The sequence below is a fragment of the Panulirus ornatus genome, chromosome 12 (genome assembly GCF_036320965.1).
Source record: "Panulirus ornatus isolate Po-2019 chromosome 12, ASM3632096v1, whole genome shotgun sequence".
In the NCBI taxonomy this organism is placed as follows: domain Eukaryota; kingdom Metazoa; phylum Arthropoda; class Malacostraca; order Decapoda; family Palinuridae; genus Panulirus; species Panulirus ornatus.
In genome coordinates this window covers 30,337,226-30,354,083 of record NC_092235.1, presented here as the reverse complement: position 1 = coordinate 30,354,083, position 16,858 = coordinate 30,337,226, and the positions used below count along the sequence as shown (strand labels likewise).

The 16,858-nt window shown below is 41.2% G+C and overlaps 1 protein-coding gene across 1 annotated transcript in view; it reads left to right on the top strand.

The window, feature by feature from the left end:
* LOC139751996 (CD109 antigen-like) overlaps positions 1-16,858 on the top strand; it is a 364,823-nt gene that overhangs the window by 276,663 nt on the left and 71,302 nt on the right. The window contains exons 24-25 of the mRNA XM_071667757.1: positions 7,490-7,623; positions 8,274-8,407. Coding sequence (XP_071523858.1) covers positions 7,490-7,623; positions 8,274-8,407 — 268 coding nt within the window. The remainder of the gene's footprint in view (positions 1-7,489; positions 7,624-8,273; positions 8,408-16,858) is intronic.

The window sequence follows — 16,858 nt, the reverse complement described above, 5'->3', positions numbered from 1 at the left end:
AGTGAAAAGCTTTTATTGAGGATGTAAGGCATATGTACGAGTAGGAAGAGAGGAAAGTGATCGGTTCCCACTGAATGTCAGTTTGCGGCAGGGGTGCGTGATGTCTCTATGGTTGTTTAATTTGTTTATGGATGGGGTTGTTAGGGAGGTGAATGCAAGAGTTTTGGAGTGAGGGGCAAGTATGCAATCTGTTGTTTATGAGAGGGTTTGTGAAGTGTCAATTGTTGTATGATGATGATATAGCGCTGGTGGCTAATTTGGGTGAGAAACAGCAGAAGTTGGTGACTGAGTTTGGTAAGGTGTGTGAAAGTAGAATGTTGAGAGTAAATGTGAATAAGAGCAAGATTATTTGGTTCAGTAGGGTTGAGGGACAAGTTTGTTGGGATGTGAGTTTAAATGGAGAAAAACTGAAGGAAGTGAAGTGTTTCAGATATCTAGGAGTATAGTTAGCAACGAATGGAACCATGGAAGTGGAAGTTATTCATAAGGTGGGGAAGGGGGTGAAGGTTCTGGGAATGATGAAGAACATGTGGAAAGAGAGAATGTTATCTTGGAGAGCAAAAATGGTTATATTTGTAGGAATAGAATTATAAAAATGTTATATAGGTGCAAGGCATGGGCTGTAGATAAGGTTGCATGGAGGAGGGTGGATATGTTGGAAATGAAATGTCTGAAAACAGTATGTGTCGTGAGGTTGTTTGATTGAGTAAGTAATGAAAGGGTAAAAGAGATGTGTGGTAATAAAAAGAGAGAGCAGAAGAAGGTGTGTTGAAATGGCTTGGACATATGGAGAGAATGAGTGAGGAAAAGTTGACAAAGAGGATATATGTGTCAGAGATGGAGGGAACAGAGAGAAGCAAGAGACCAAATCGGATGTGGAAGGATGTAGTGAAAAACATACAGGAAGGTGAGAGGCATGCAATGAATAGAGTGAATTGGAATGATGTGGTATACTGGGTTCAACATGTTGTCAGTGGACTGAACTAGGGCATGTGAATTGTCTGGGGTAAACCATGGAAAGGTCTGTGGGGCCTTGATGTAGATAGGGAGCTATGGTTTCACTGCATTACACCTGACAGCTAGAGACTGAGTGTGAACAAATTTGGCTTTTTTTGTCTGTTTTTCTGGCACTACCTCACTGATGAAGGGGGCAGTGATGTTTCCTTTGGGGTGGGCTGGCATTGGGAATAGATGAAGGCAAGTGAGAATATTTACATGTGTATATGTGTATCCCTGGGGATAGGGGATTAAGAATACTTCCCACGTATTCCCTGCGTGTCGTAGAAGGCGACTAAAAGGGGAGGGAGCGGGGGGCTGGAAATCCTCCCCTCTCGTTTTTTTTTTTTTTTTCCAAAAGAAGGAACAGAGGGGGCCAGGTGAGGATATTCCAAGAAAGGCCCAGTCCTCTGTTCTTAACGCTACCTCGCTAACGCGGGAAATGGCGAATAGTTTAAAAAAAAAAAAATATGTGTACGCACGTGTATGTTTTTTTTTTTTTTTTTTTTTTTTTTATACTTTGTCGCTGTCTCCCGCGTTTGCGAGGTAGCGCAAGGAAACAGACGAAAGAAATGGCCCAACCCCCCCATACACATGTACATACACACGTCCACACACGCAAATATACATACCTACACAGCTTTCCATGGTTTACCCCAGACGCTTCACATGCCCTGCTTCAATCCACTGACAGCACGTCAACCCCTGTATACCACATCGCTCCAATTCACTCTATTCCTTGCCCTCCTTTCACCCTCCTGCATGTTCAGGCCCCGATCACACAAAATCTTTTTCACTCCATCTTTCCACCTCCAATTTGGTCTCCCTCTTCTCCTCGTTCCCTCCACCTCCGACACATATATCCTCTTGGTCAATCTTTCCTCACTCATTCTCTCCATGTGCCCAAACCATTTCAAAACACCCTCTTCTGCTCTCTCAACCACGCTCTTTTTATTTCCACACATCTCTCTTACCCTAACGTTACTTACTCGAACAAACCACCTCACACCACACATTGTCCTCAAACATCTCATTTCCAGCACATCCATCCTCCTGCGCACAACTCTATCCATAGCCCACGCCTCGCAACCATACAGCATTGTTGGAACCACTATTCCTTCAAACATACCCATTTTTGCTTTCCGAGATAATGTTCTCGACTTCCACACATTCTTCAAGGCTCCCAAAATTTTCGCCCCCTCCCCCACCCTATGATCCACTTCCGCTTCCATGGTTCCATCCGCTGACAGATCCACTCCCAGATATCTAAAACACTTCACTTCCTCCAGTTTTTCTCCATTCAAACTCACCTCCCAATTGACTTGACCCTCAACCCTACTGTACCTAATAACCTTGCTCTTATTCACATTTACTCTTAACTTTCTTCTTCCACACACTTTACCAAACTCAGTCACCAGCTTCTGCAGTTTCTCACATGAATCAGCCACCAGCGCTGTATCATCAGCGAACAACAACTGACTCACTTCCCAAGCTCTCTCATCCCCCACAGACTTCATACTTGCCCCTCTTTCCAGGACTCTTGCATTTACCTCCCTAACAACCCCATCCATAAACAAATTAAACAACCATGGAGACATCACACACCCCTGTCGCAAACCTACATTCACTGAGAACCAATCACTTTCCTCTCTTCCTACACGTACACATGCCTTACATCCTCGATAAAAACTTTTCACTGCTTCTGACAACTTGCCTCCCACACCATATATTCTTAATACCTTCCACAGAGCATCTCTATCAACTCTATCATATGCCTTCTCCAGATCCATAAATGCTACATACACGTGTATGTAAATGTGTATATATTGATATGTATATGTATGTATTTGTACATGCATGTGCATGTGAGTATATATGTGTGTGTATGAGTGGATGGGACTCTCTTCATTTATTTTCAGGTGCTACCTCACTGTTGCAGAAAACATTAATCAAGTATAATTAGAAATATGTTAAAAAGATATGTTGGTTTGTATATGTACATATATGTCTATGTACATATGTGTATGTGTATATGAGTGGATGGATCTTTCTTCCTTTGTTTCTTGGCGTTACCTGGCGAATGCAGGAAATGCCGATCAAGTATAATAATAGTATTTTTGGAGAAAGGATTCAGGATATTCTGGCTACAAATGAAGCAAAGCTCAAGGGTAATTTGGTAGAATGGTTTTGTTGGGACATCTTTAGGGTAAAACCAAGGGTGATGTGAGGGTAAAGGTGAGAGCTAAGGAAGGGGAAGCACTTTTGCTGAAACAGGAATTGTAAGAATGTTTGAGTGTAAGAAATTGAGCTCTGGACTGATATGAGTAATATTGAAGTGGACCAGCCATCCCTGTTTTGTCTCCCATGATGTTGCTAGATTTTCATTTTCCTCCAGGTACTATTTTGGCTATTGCTTTTATGAGCTGTGTGCATCTGTCCTTGCTGCCAAGGCTTCAATACATAAGTTATTTCTGGCTGTTGCTTCCCATATTTTCTGTGTGGGGACCAGCCACATGATGATTGCCCATTATGATACCTCCTCCTTCCCTTAACCAGTGAAGCCGATTATCTCTCTTCTTCCTTTCTCACATTTTATAACCTATCTACCTTTAGAATTCAGGTCTTTAAACACATGAGGAGCTCTGATTGATTTCCTTGTTCTTTTTCTAATCCTATCTTGCTTTCATCCAAGATGGCCATGATTGTACATGCTTTGCTCATCTTATATCAGTTACTAAAAAAAAGATACAAACAGCTTCGAAGATCATTCATTCACATTCTTAACATATCATCAATGTGATAAAGTGAAGCTTGGTCTTTTGCACTTTTATAAGTGCTTCATACTTTTATATTGTGCACACTAAGTTGATGATACAGCGCTGGTGGCTGATTCATGTGAGAAACTGCAGAAGCTGGTGACTGAGTTTGGAAAAGTGTGTGGAAGAAGAAAGTTAAGAGTAAATGTGAATAAGAGCAAGGTTATTAGGTACAGTAGGGTTGAGGGTCAAGTCAATTGGGAGGTGAGTTTGAATGGAGAAAAACTGGAGGAAGTGAAGTGTTTTAGATATCTGGGAGTGGATCTGGCAGCGGATGGAACCATGGAAGCGGAAGTGGATCATAGGGTGGGGGAGGGGGCGAAAATCCTGGGGGCCTTGAAGAATGTGTGGAAGTCGAGAACATTATCTCGGAAAGCAAAAATGGGTATGTTTGAAGGAATAGTGGTTCCAACAATGTTGTATGGTTGCGAGGCGTGGGCTATGGATAGAGTTGTGCGCAGGAGGATGGATGTGCTGGAAATGAGATGTTTGAGGACAATGTGTGGTGTGAGGTGATTTGATCGAGTGAGTAACGTAAGGGTAAGAGAGATGTGTGGAAATAAAAAGAGCGTGGTTGAGAGAGCAGAAGAGGGTGTTTTGAAGTGGTTTGGGCACATGGAGAGGATGAGTGAGGAAAGATTGACCAAGAGGATATATGTGTCGGAGGTGGAGGGAACAAGGAGAAGAGGGAGACCAAATTGGAGGTGGAAAGATGGAGTGAAAAAGATTTTGTGTGATCGGGGCCTGAACATGCAGGAGGGTGAAAGGAGGGCAAGGAATAGAGTGAATTGGAGCGATGTGGTATACCGGGGTTGACGTGCTGTCAGTGGATTGAAGCAGGGCATGTGAAGCGTCTGGGGTAAACCATGGAAAGCTTTGTAGGTATGTATATTTGCGTGTGTGGACGTATGTATATACATTGTGTATGGGGGGGGTTGGGCCATTTCTTTCGTCTGTTTCCTTGCGCTACCTCGCAAACGCGGGAGACAGCGACAAAGTATAATAAATAAAAATAAAAAATACTAAGTTGATTCGTCAAGTGAGACCAGTTATCCACTTACACCATCTCCATACATAAAATGCTTTCATTGCATCGCAAGTCTTACATTTTCATCTGAGCTATCCTTCACCCTAATCATTTTTGTTACTGTTCCTTGTCATCACTTTTGTGGTCTGCCTGTCCTTTTCATATGTACAATTTTATCATGTTTCTTCTTAACTAATTTAGTCTTCTTTGTTGAGTTCTGCATATACAATTCTAAGCAACTTTCAACCACTTCTCTTTTCAGTTGTTTTTTCACACCACTTATCCTTTTTACATCAGTTCCAGCCTCTGGTATATGTTGCAAGTTATCCATATCCACTCCTCTTATTTTTCACATGTCCTCACCCATATGAAACTGTTATCTCGTAGAGCAAAAATGGTTATGTTTGAAGGAATAGTAGTTCCAACATGTTACATGGTAGCAAGGCTTGGGCTATAGATAAGATTTTACGGAGGGGGATGGATGTGTTGGAAATTAAATGTTTGAGGACAATATGTGATGTGAGGTGGTTTGATTAAGTAAGTAATGAAAGGGTAAGAGACATGTATGGTAATAAAATGAGCGTGGTTGAGAGAGCAGAAGAGGGTGTGTTGAAATGGTTTGGACATATGGAAAGATTGAGTGAAGAAAGATTGACAAAGAGGATATATGTGTCAGAGGTGGAGGGAACAAAGAGAAGTAGGAGACCAAATAGGAGATGGAAGGATGGGCTGAAAAAGATTTTGAGCAATCAGGGTCTGAACATACAGGAGGGTGAGAGGCATGCAAGGATTAGAGTGAATTGGAATGATATGGTGTACTAGGGTTGACGTGCTGTCAATGGACTTAACCAGGGCATGTGAAACGTCTGGGGTAAACTATGGAAAGGTCTGTGGAACCTGGATGTGGATCAGGAGCTGTGGTTTCGGTACATTACACATGATGGCTAGAGATTGAGTGTGAATGAATGTGACCTCTTTTGTCTGTTTTCCTGGAGCTACCTCGCTGAAGTGGGGGATAGCAATGCTGTTTCCTGTGGGGCGGGGTAGCGACAGGAATGGATGAAGGCAAGCCAGTATGAATATGTGCATGTATTTATATGTATGTGTCTGTGTATGTGTATGTATATGTTTGTGTATGGGCATTTATGCGTATATGAGTGAATGGGCCATTCTTCATCAGTTTCCTGGCACTACCTCACTGATGCAGGAAACAACTATTAATGTCTATGGGTCCTTGATGTGGAAAGGGAGCTGTGGTTTCGATGCATTGCACATGACAGCTAGAGACTGAGTGTGAATGAATATGGCCTTTTTGTCTTTTCCTGGAGCTACCTCGTTGGAGGTGTGTGCGTATGTGTGTGTGTGTGTGTGTGTGTGTGTGTGTGTGTGTGTGTGTGTGTGTGTGTGCTGCTTCATGTGTGGTGGAGTGGCGACAGGAATGTGTATATATGTATATGTATATGTCTGTGTATGTATATGTATGTATATGTGCGTGTATGGGTGTATATTTATATGTGTATGTGGGTTGTTGGGCCATTCTTCATCTTTTTCCTTGCGCTACCTCGTTGCAGGAAACAGCGATCAAGTATGATAATAATGATAATTTTTTTTTTATTATACTTAGTTGCTGTCTCCCGTGTTAACGAAGTAGTGCAAGGAAACAGACGAAAGAATGGTCAACCCACCCACATACACATGTATACACATAAATGCCCACACACACGTACATATACGTACCTATACATGTCAACATATACATACATATACATACACAGACACATACATATATGCACATGTACACATCCACACTTGCTGCCTTCATCCATTCCCGTGGCCACCCTGCCACACATGAAATGGCATCCCCCTCCCCCCTGCACGCACATGAGGTAGCGCTAGGAAAAGACAACAAAGGCCATGTTCGTTCACACTCGGTCTCTAGCTGCCATGTGTAATGCACTGAAACCACAGCTCCCTTTCCACATCCAGGCCCCACAAAACTTTCCATGGTTTACCCCAGAAGCTTCACATAATAGTAGTGATAATATTAATGATAATAATGATATTCAAATCTCTGTACAGTAACTGAACAAATATTATAGGGATATAAATTGGATAATGTATTTCCACAATCAAAGTATAGAACAGTATTGTAGAATGTACTGTGAAGTCTGTAATAAAAGGATCTGTGCTTGGTACCAGGAAGCAGACAGAGTGGGTCAGAAAAAATAGAGATATGGTGCAATAAGAGATGTCAAAAAGCTGAAAATGACTGGGATATACATTAGAGAGAGTTAGATGGCACAGCAACTGGACTGTATTTTAGTTAAAGGAGTGAAAACTGTGTGCAGTAAGATAGGTGGGGAAGCCCAAAAATTTTGGAAAAGAACATTTTGATCTATTCAAATGATAATCCAAAAATGTTTTTTTCAATTGTCATGAACTAATTGTGAGTTGAAGCTCACTGACTTACCCTGTAGGAAGAAATAGGTTTACATGAATTGAAAATTTTTGTTTTAAGTAACCCTAGTGTATGAGGGATAAGGTCAGTACAGCAAAGTCATCCATTTCTTCATTTCAACTTTTTTATGTCATAAAGTTGTTTAGATTTCTAGCAACATTTCTGTTATCTAATTCTTTGGTTTTTCAACAGCCAGAGTATGACTGGCGGGGCCCGAAGAACATCACCTTGACTGCTCAGTGTCTTATCACACTGGAATTTACTATCAATTCCCTGCAAGGGAATGTCAGATCACATGCAAACAATGCTCGCACACAGGCCATCAGGTTGGTCTATCCTTTACAAGCTTTTTGTATTAACATTTGACTTAATATTCTGTGATTAAAGTAGCATAATGTAGGCAAGCCTCTGCATTTGTGGAAAACATATTTCAGAGGTCCTTTGGTTTTCTTTTGTGCACCCCTATGAAATATACAGCTATCTCCTGGTTGGAATTTCATTTATAATCAGTTCTAATATATGTTTGCTACTGTGCAAATGACATTGATGGTAGTATCAGGACTTCTGATGCTGTATAATTTCCCATATTTTGTGAACTTTGATGAGACTTCAATGTTCATTGAAAATCTGTGCATTTTATTATTATGCAACATAGCAAGAGTGTGGAAAATGTCATAGCAAGAGTGTGAGAAATGCCAGTAGAAAGATAATCTTCAGAATTCTGTTTGCTCTGTTGAAAATCTTCATTGCTCTAAAGGTCATTAAATTGTTGAAGAATGTGTGCTGTTTTGCTTGAATTTCAAGGAGAATAGATTTGTGCAGATGTTTGGGCTTTTTATGACATTTTTCAGCTGGTGCAGGACCTAATATAACAAACAGTTTACCCATACTTTGTAAGTATTAAATTTCCATGGCATGAATAATGGCCCAGTATTTTTGTATATCTTTACTTTCATATGCATTTTCTACACTGCAGGTACTTGGAGCGGGAACTTAAGTCACTCTTTGATCCTTATGAGGTGGCCATTGTGGCATATGCTCTCTCTTTGGCAAACTCAGCTGAAAAGGAAGCAGCTTTCAACACCTTGGACCGTATCAAACGAGAAGAAGGTAAGATGAATAATCATCGTTTGAAAAATAACCATTCCTTTTGTGTAAAGTGAATGATTATTGTTTGAATAATAACCACTCCTTTTGTGTGCGTTTGTGTGTTTGTAGAAAGTCTCTGAAAATTCATTTGGGTAATTTTCGTTTGCTTCAAAATCCATAGGATTAACTACCCAATACTTTTCTGTAGCTTTGATGCTATTTGTTTCCATTGATTTTCTTAATTTCAAAGTTTCTGTATAATTACTAAATTGGTTTACTGCCTGCCCATGCAGCTTTATCTTCTTTACTCCAGGCTTTCCTTGTACTGTGAAGCATGAGAGATCTCTGGGGATTACAATCTACCAAATCTGGTCAAGTGAATGCCACTTTCTCCTCATGAACCACCCATTCATTGTCAAACATCCAGTCAACAATGTCATTTGTACAGTAATGTTATGGAAAATAACTCTTCCAGCATTGAAAGTTGACCAAGATGAGACAGAAGAGTTTTTGTCACAGGCAGGGGCAGTATTGCCAGTGCCCTTCTGACTTTGATAACACTGCACCTGATTAGTGCATCTGGTAATTTTATATAATTTTATAAGTTTGCTGTTATGGAAAAAAGTTTTAATTATATTACAAGAAAAGATTTATTATATAAAACATAATATCATTAATCAGTTTTTGTTGTAGAGAAGCAAACAATAAAGCATATTTAGTAGCAGTGGTCGTGATGCTTCTGCTGTTTTTAGCACATTATGCAGAGAAGTTTACAAAAAACCTATCTACATTATCAAAGTGAAAGTAGTGAATGGAACAGACTTCTGATTTTTTTGTTTGTAGGAACCCTAACTTAGGAGATAAGGGGTTAAAATATTAGAATGATACTGAAGGAATACAATTTACATGAAGTTGCTGTGGATTTAGTAAGTGGAGGTTCTGGTAGTTACCTGTTTGGATGTAATTTCATATTTATACTATCCCTGGGGATAGGGGAGAAAGAATACTTCCCACACATTCCTCACGTGTCGTAGAAGGTGACTAAAGGGGACGGGACCGGGGGGCCAGAAACCCTCCCCTCCTTATATTTTAACTTTCTAAAAGGGGAAACAGAAGAAGGAGTCATGCGGGGAGTGCTCATCCTCCTCGAAGGCTCAGATTGGGGTGTCTAAATGTGTGTGGATGTAACGAAGATGAGAAAAAAGGAGAGATAGGTAGTATTATGAGGAAAGGAACCTGGATGTTTTGTCTCTGAGTGAAACGAAGCTCAAGGGTAAAGGGGAAGAGTGGTTTGGGAATGTCTTGGGAGTAAAGTCAGGGGTTAGTGAGAGGACAAGAGCAAGGGGAGGAGTAGCACTACTCCTGAAACAGGAGTTGTGGGAGTATGTGATAGAGTGTAAGAAAGTAAATTCTAGATTGATATGGGTAAAACTGAAAGTGGATGGAGAGAGATGGATGATTATTGGTGCATATGCACCTGGGCATGAGAAGAAAGATCATGAGAGGCAAGTGTTTTGGGAGCAGCTGAATGAGTGTGTTAGTGGTTTTGATGCACAAGACTGGGTTATAGTGATGGGTGATTTGAATGCAAAGGTGAGTAATGTGGCAGTTGAGGAAATAATTGGTATACATATGGTGTTCAGTGTTGTAAATGGAAATGGTGAAGAGCGTGTAGATTTATGTGCTGGAAAAGGACTGGTGATTGGGAATACCTGGTTTAAAAAGCGAGATATACATAAGTATACGTATGTAAGTAGGAGAGATGGCTAGAGAGCGTTATTGGATTATGTGTTAATTGATAGGCGGGCGAAAGAGAGACTTTTGGATGTTAATGTGCTGAGAGGTGCAGTGGGAGGGATGTCTGATCATTATCTAGTGGAGGCGAAGGTGAAGATTTGTAGGGGTTTCAGAAAAGAAGAGAGAATGTTGGGGTGAAGAGAGTGGTGAGAGTAAGTGAGCTTGGGAAGGAGACGTGTGTGAGGAAGTACCAGGAGAGACTGAGTACAGAATGGAAAAAGGTGAGAACAAAGGAGGTAAGGGGAGTGGGGGAGGAATGGGATGTATTTAGGGAAGCAGTGATGGCTTGCGCAGAAGATGCTTGTGGCATGAGAAGCGTGGTAGGTGGGTTGATTAGAAAGGTTAGTGAGTGGTGGGATGAAGAAGTAAGATTATTAGTGAAAGAGAAGAGAGAGGCATTTGGACGATTTTTGCAGGGAAATAATGCAAATGAGTGGGAGATGTATAAAAGAAAGAGGCATGAGGTCAAGAGAAAGGTGCAAGAGGTGAAAAAGAGGGCAAATGAGAGTTGGGGTGAGAGAGTATCATTAAATTTTAGGGAGAATAGAAAGATGTTTTGGAAGGAGGTAAATAAAGAGCGTAAGACAAGGGAGCAAATGGGAACTTCAGTGAAGGGGGCAAATGGGGAGGTGATAACAAGTAGTGGTGATGTGAGAAGGAGATGGAATGTGTATTTTGAAGATTTGTTGAATGTGTTTGATGATAGAGTGGCAGGTATAGGGTGTTTTTGTCAAGGTGGTGTGCAAAGTGAGAGGGTTAGGGAGAATGATTTGGTAAACAGAGAAGAGGTAGTAAAAGCTTGGCAGAAGATGAAAGCCAGCAAGGTAGCGGGTTTGGATGGTATTGCAGTGGAATTTATTAAAAAAGGGGGTGACTGTATTGTTGACTGGTTGGTAAGGTTATTTAATGTATGCATGATGCATGGTGAGGTGCCTGAGGATCGGCGGAATGCTTGCATAGTGCCATTGTACAAAGGCAAAGGGGATAAGAGTGAGTGCTCAAATTAGAGAGGTATAAGTTTGTTGAGTATTCCTGGTAAATTATATGGGAGGGTATTGATTGAGAGGGTGAAGGCATGTACAAAGCATCAGATTGGGGAAGAGCAGTGTGGTTTCAGAAGTGGTAGAGGATGTGTGGATCAGGTGTTTGCTTTGAAGAATGTATGTGAGAAACACTTAGAAAAGCAAATGGATTTGTATGTAGCATTTATGGATCTGGAGAAGGCATATGATAAGAGTTGATAGAGATGCTTTGTGGAAGGTATTAAGAATATATGGTGTGGGAGGCAAGTTGTTAGAAGCAGTGAAAAGTTTTTATCGAGAATGTAAGGCATGTGTATGTGTAGGAAGAGAGGAAAGTGATTGGTTCTCACTGAATGTAGGTTTGTGGCATGGGTATGTGATGTCTCCATGGTTGTTTAATTTGTTTATGGATGGGGTTGTTAGGGAGGTGAATGCAAGAGTTTTGGAAAGAGGGGCAAGTATGCAGTCTGTTGTGGATGAGAGAGCTTGGGAAGTGAGTCAGTTGTTGTTCGCTGATGATACAGTGCTGGTGGCTGATTCATGTGAGAAACTGCAGAAGCTGGTAACTGAGTTTAGTAAAGTGTGTGAAAGAAGAAAGTTAAGAGTAAATGTGAATAAGAGCAAGGTTATTAGGTACAGTAGGGTTGAGGGTCAAGTCAATTGGGAGGTAGGTTTGAATGGAGAAAAACTGGAGGAAGTAAAGTGTTTTAGATATCTGGGAGTGGATCTGGCAGCGGATGGAACCATGGAAGCGGAAGTGAATCATAGGGTGGGGGAGGGGGTGAAAATTCTGGGAGCCTTGAAGACTGTGTGGAAGTCGAGAACATTATCTTGGAAAGCAAAAATGGGTATGTTTGAAGGAGTAGTGGTTCCAACAATGTTGTATGACTGCGAGGCGTGGGCTATGGATAGAGTTGTGCGCAGGAGGGTGGATTTGCTGGAAATGAGATGTTTGAGGACAATATGTGGTGTGAGGTGGTTTGATCGAGTAAGTAATGTGAGGGTAAGAGAGATGTGTGGAAATAAAAAGAGTGTGGTTGAGAGAGCAGAAGAGGGTGTTTTGAAATGGTTTGGTCACATGGAGAGAATGAGTGAGGAAAGAATGACCAAGAGGATATATGTGTCAGAGGTGGAGGGAATGAGGAGAAGTGGGAGACCAAATTGGAGGTGGAAAGATGGAGTGAAAAAGATTTTGAGTGATTGGGGCCTGAACATGCAGGAGGGTGAAAGGTGTGCAAGGAATAGTGAATTGGATCAATGTGGTATACCGGGGTCGACGTGCTGTCAATGGATTGAATCAGGGCATGTGAGGCGTCTGGGGTAAACCATGGAAAGTTGTGTGGGGCCTGGATGTGGAAAGGGAGCTGTGGTTTCGGTGCATTATTACATGACAGCTAGAGACTGTGTGTGAACGAATGGGGCCTTTTTGTCTTTTCCTAGCACTACATCACACAAGTGAGGGGGAGTGGGTTGTTATTCCATGTGTGGCGATGGGAATAAATAAAGGCAGACAGTATGAATTATGTACATGTGTATATATGTATATGTCTGTGTGTGTATATATATATATATATGTGTGCATTGAGATGTATAGGTATGTATATTTGCATGTGTGGACGTGTATGTATATACATGTGTATGTGGGTGGGTTGGACCATTCTTTCATCTGTTTCCTTGCGCTACGTCGCTAACGCGGGAGACAGCGACAAAGCAAAATGAATAAATAAAATATAATAACTAGGGAGGTATGAGTATGTTTGAAGGAATAGTGGTTCCAACAATGTTGTATGGTTGCGAGGCATGGGCTATGGATAGAGTTGTGTGCAGGAGGGTGGATGTGCTGGAAATGAGATGTTTGAGGACAATATGTGGTGTGAGGTGGTTTGATCACGTAAGTAATGATAGGGTAAGAGAGATGTGTGGTAATAAAAAGAGTGTGGTTGAGAGAGCAGAAGAGGGTGTTTTGAAGAGGTTTGGGCACATGGAGAGAATGAGTGAGGAAAGATTGACCAAGAGGATATATGTGTCAGAGGTGGAGGGAACGAGGAGAAGTGGGAGACCAAATTGGAGGTGGAAAGATGGAGTGAAAAAGATTTTGAGTGATCGGGGCCTGAACATACAGGAGGGTGAAAGGCGTGCAAGGAATAGAGTGAATTGGAACGATGTGGTATACCGGGTTCGACGTGCTGTCAATGGATTGAACCAGGGCATGTGAAGCATCTGGGGTAAACCATGGAAAGTTGTGTGGGGCCTGGATGTGGAAAGGGAGCTGTGGTTTCGGTTCATTATTACATGACAGCTAGAGACTGAGTGTGAACGAATGTGGCCTTTGTTGTCTTTTCCTAGTGCTACCTCACACACATGAGGGGGGAGGGGGTTGTTATTCCATGTGTGGCGAGGTGGCGATGGGAATAAATAAAGGCAGACAGTGTGAATTGTGTGCATGGGTATATATGTATGTGTCTGTGTGTGTATATATATGTGTACATTGAGATGTATAGGTATGTATATTTGCGTGTGTGGACGTGTATGTATATACATGTGTATGTGGGTGGGTTGGGCAATTCTTTTGTCTGTTTCCTTGCACTACCTCACTAACGCGGGAGACAGCGACAAAGCAAAATAAATGAAATATAATAACTAGGGAGGTATGGGTATGTTTGAAGGAATAGTGGTTCCAACAATGTTGTATGGTTGTGAGGCATAGGCTATGGATAGAGTTGTGCGCATGAGGGTGGATGTGCTGGAAATGAGATGTTTGAGGACAGTATGTGGTGTGAGGTGGTTTGATCGCGTAAGTGATAATAGGGTAAGAGAGATGTGTGGTAATAAAAAGAGTGTGGTTGAGAGAGCAGAAGAGGGTGTTTTGAAGTGGTTTGGTCACATGGAGAGAATGAGTGAGGAAAGATTGACCAAGAGGATATATGTGTCAGAGGTGGAGGGAACGAGGAGAAGTGGGAGACCAAATTGGAGGTGGAAAGATGGAGTGAAAAAGATTTTGAGTGATCGGGGCCTGAACATGCAGGAGGGTGAAAGGCGTGCAAGGAATAGAGCGAATTGGAACGATGTGGTATACCGGGGTCGACGTGCTGTCAATGGATTGAACCAGGGCATGTGAAGCGTCTGGGGTAAACCATGGAAAGTTGTGTGGGGCCTGGATGTGGAAAGGGGGCTGTGGTTTTGGTGCATTATTACATGAGAGCTAGAGACTGAGCGTGAATGAATGTGGCCTTTGTTGTCTTTTCCTAGCGCTACCTTGCACACATAAGGGGGAAGGGGGCTCTTATTTCATGTGTGGTGAGGTGGCGATGGGAATGAATGAAGGCAGACTATGAATTATGTACATGTGTATATATGTATGTCTATGTGTGTATATATATGTATACGTTGAGATGTATAGGTATGTATATTTGCGTGTGTGGACGTGTATGTGTATACATGTTTATGTAGGTGGGTTGGGCCATTCTTTTGTCTGTTTCCTTGCGCTACCTCGCTAACGCAGGAGACAGCGACAAAGCAAAATAATTAAATAGATAAATAAATAGGTAGTTTTATACTCTTGGGGCCTCATCTCTTTGAACATTCTCTCCTATCATACAACCTGTTAGATTCATGTCTGCTGTATGTATTAACGATATCCTCAGTCATTCATTTCCATTCATCCACCACTCCTGTAAATATAAAAGTATCTCATTACATCCCTTTTAACAAATTTCTTTCTTAATTTCATGTTATGTTGTCAGGTTGCTCTATCCTTATATCTCTTGAAGAACTGTTTTCTGTCCACTTCATTGGTCTGTTTAAAAGCTTGAAGGTCATGATCAAGTCACCCCTCACTCTTCTCTCCTCCAAGGTGGGCAAATTTAAAGGCTCCAGCCTTTCCTTGTAACTAAGCTCTCTGAATTCTGGTACCATCTTTGTTGCCCTCCTCCGGATCTTCCCTATTAGCTCTTTGTGATTCTTTAGGCTATTTAGGTTATGGATATTTTGCCAAATATTTCCTTATCCTCATACTTGAAAGCAGTTCTGATATTTGCAAGCAGACAGTTTGTGTCCTTAACTATTCTCCTAATATGTGGCTTTGGTGACAGGTTGGGGATGATGTAGACTCCCAGCTCCTTCTCACACATAGAATCCTGTAGCATATTTCCTGCTAGATAATAATCATAATGAGACCTTTCGCTTTGTTATATCCTCATTACTTTACACTTACATGGGTTGAGTTTCAAACCAAGTATGAGGTCTGTCTAGGTTCTCTTTAAGCTGATGCAGTCCTCCTTACTTTTCACTTTCCTCACAACCTTTGCATCATCTACAAACATTTAGAGGTAGAGTCCATACCTTTAGTTAAGTCATGTATATGAATCAAGAAAAGAAATGATGCCAGAACCAAACCTTGTGGCACTCCACTGGTCACCTTAATACATTTGGAAAAGGCCCATTTAACATGCATCATCTGATTCCTCCCACTACAATAACCTTTTATCAATTGAAGGGGTTTCCCCCTTATTCCAGCCTGTTGATTCAGCTTCTTAATCAGGCTCCCTTGCAGCTCTGTTCAAACACTCTCTGGCAGTCCACATACACATAGTCCACCCAGGCTTCCTTTGTCTAGGACTTAATTCACTCTCTTATAGAACTCAGAGAGTTACAAACAACTTTCTTTCCCTGAAACCATGCTCTCTCATTTAGATAATTTTTCCTCCATAAAAAGTCATCCTCTTGCTTTTTGGTGTTTTCCAGAATTTTACACACCACACTCATTAATGATACCAGTCTGTAGTTCACTACAGTTCCCAGTTTCCTTTTTTGTATATATGGATGATGGTTGTCTCTTTAACATTCACATGGCACTTTGCCTCTTTCGTGTGACATCTTGAACAGTAATTCAGATGGTTTATCTAGGGTATTTGGTCACGTTTGTAGCACATATGATGAAAATTCATTAGGATCATGAACTTTGTGTGGGTAAAATCCCTTTAGTATTCTGTTAATATCTTTTTTAGATATCTCAATGATTTCAAAAACCTACTCGCCATTCCATCTTTCTGGTATCAGAGTTATAGTGTCTTCCACTGTGAAGTCACTACTGAACTTGCCAATGAACCTCACATTTCCTTACATCATCCTCTACAATTTTTCATTCTGTATCCCTTTGCCTGATCAGCTGCTCCTTTGCTGACAACTGGCTCCTCATGAATTTATGGATTAGTTTTAGATTTTCAACTGCCTTTTCATCAATTTTCTTTTCAAAGTTTCTTTATTTCTCTTTCTTATTGTGTTATATTCATTCCATACTCTCTCATACTTTACAATTGCTGGGTGACTGGAGTGCTTCTATATCTTTGCCACTTCTCATCTTGAAGCTCCATTGAGTTTTGACATGTTTGACAAAACACTCTCATTTTTTATTCTTACTGTTCCTTTGCATTTGAGGTTTGTGGTACCCATGTTTCCTTCATTGTAAATTTCACAGAACTCTCATCATTTTCCAATGTGATTTACCATAGAAATGATTAAGGTTTGTCTAATTTGTCTATCTATATTTCTATAGCTATATCCCTAGGGATAGGGGAGAAAGAATACTTCCCACACACTCCCTGCATATCGTAAAAGTCGACTAAAGGGGATGGGAGTGGGGGCTAGAAACCTT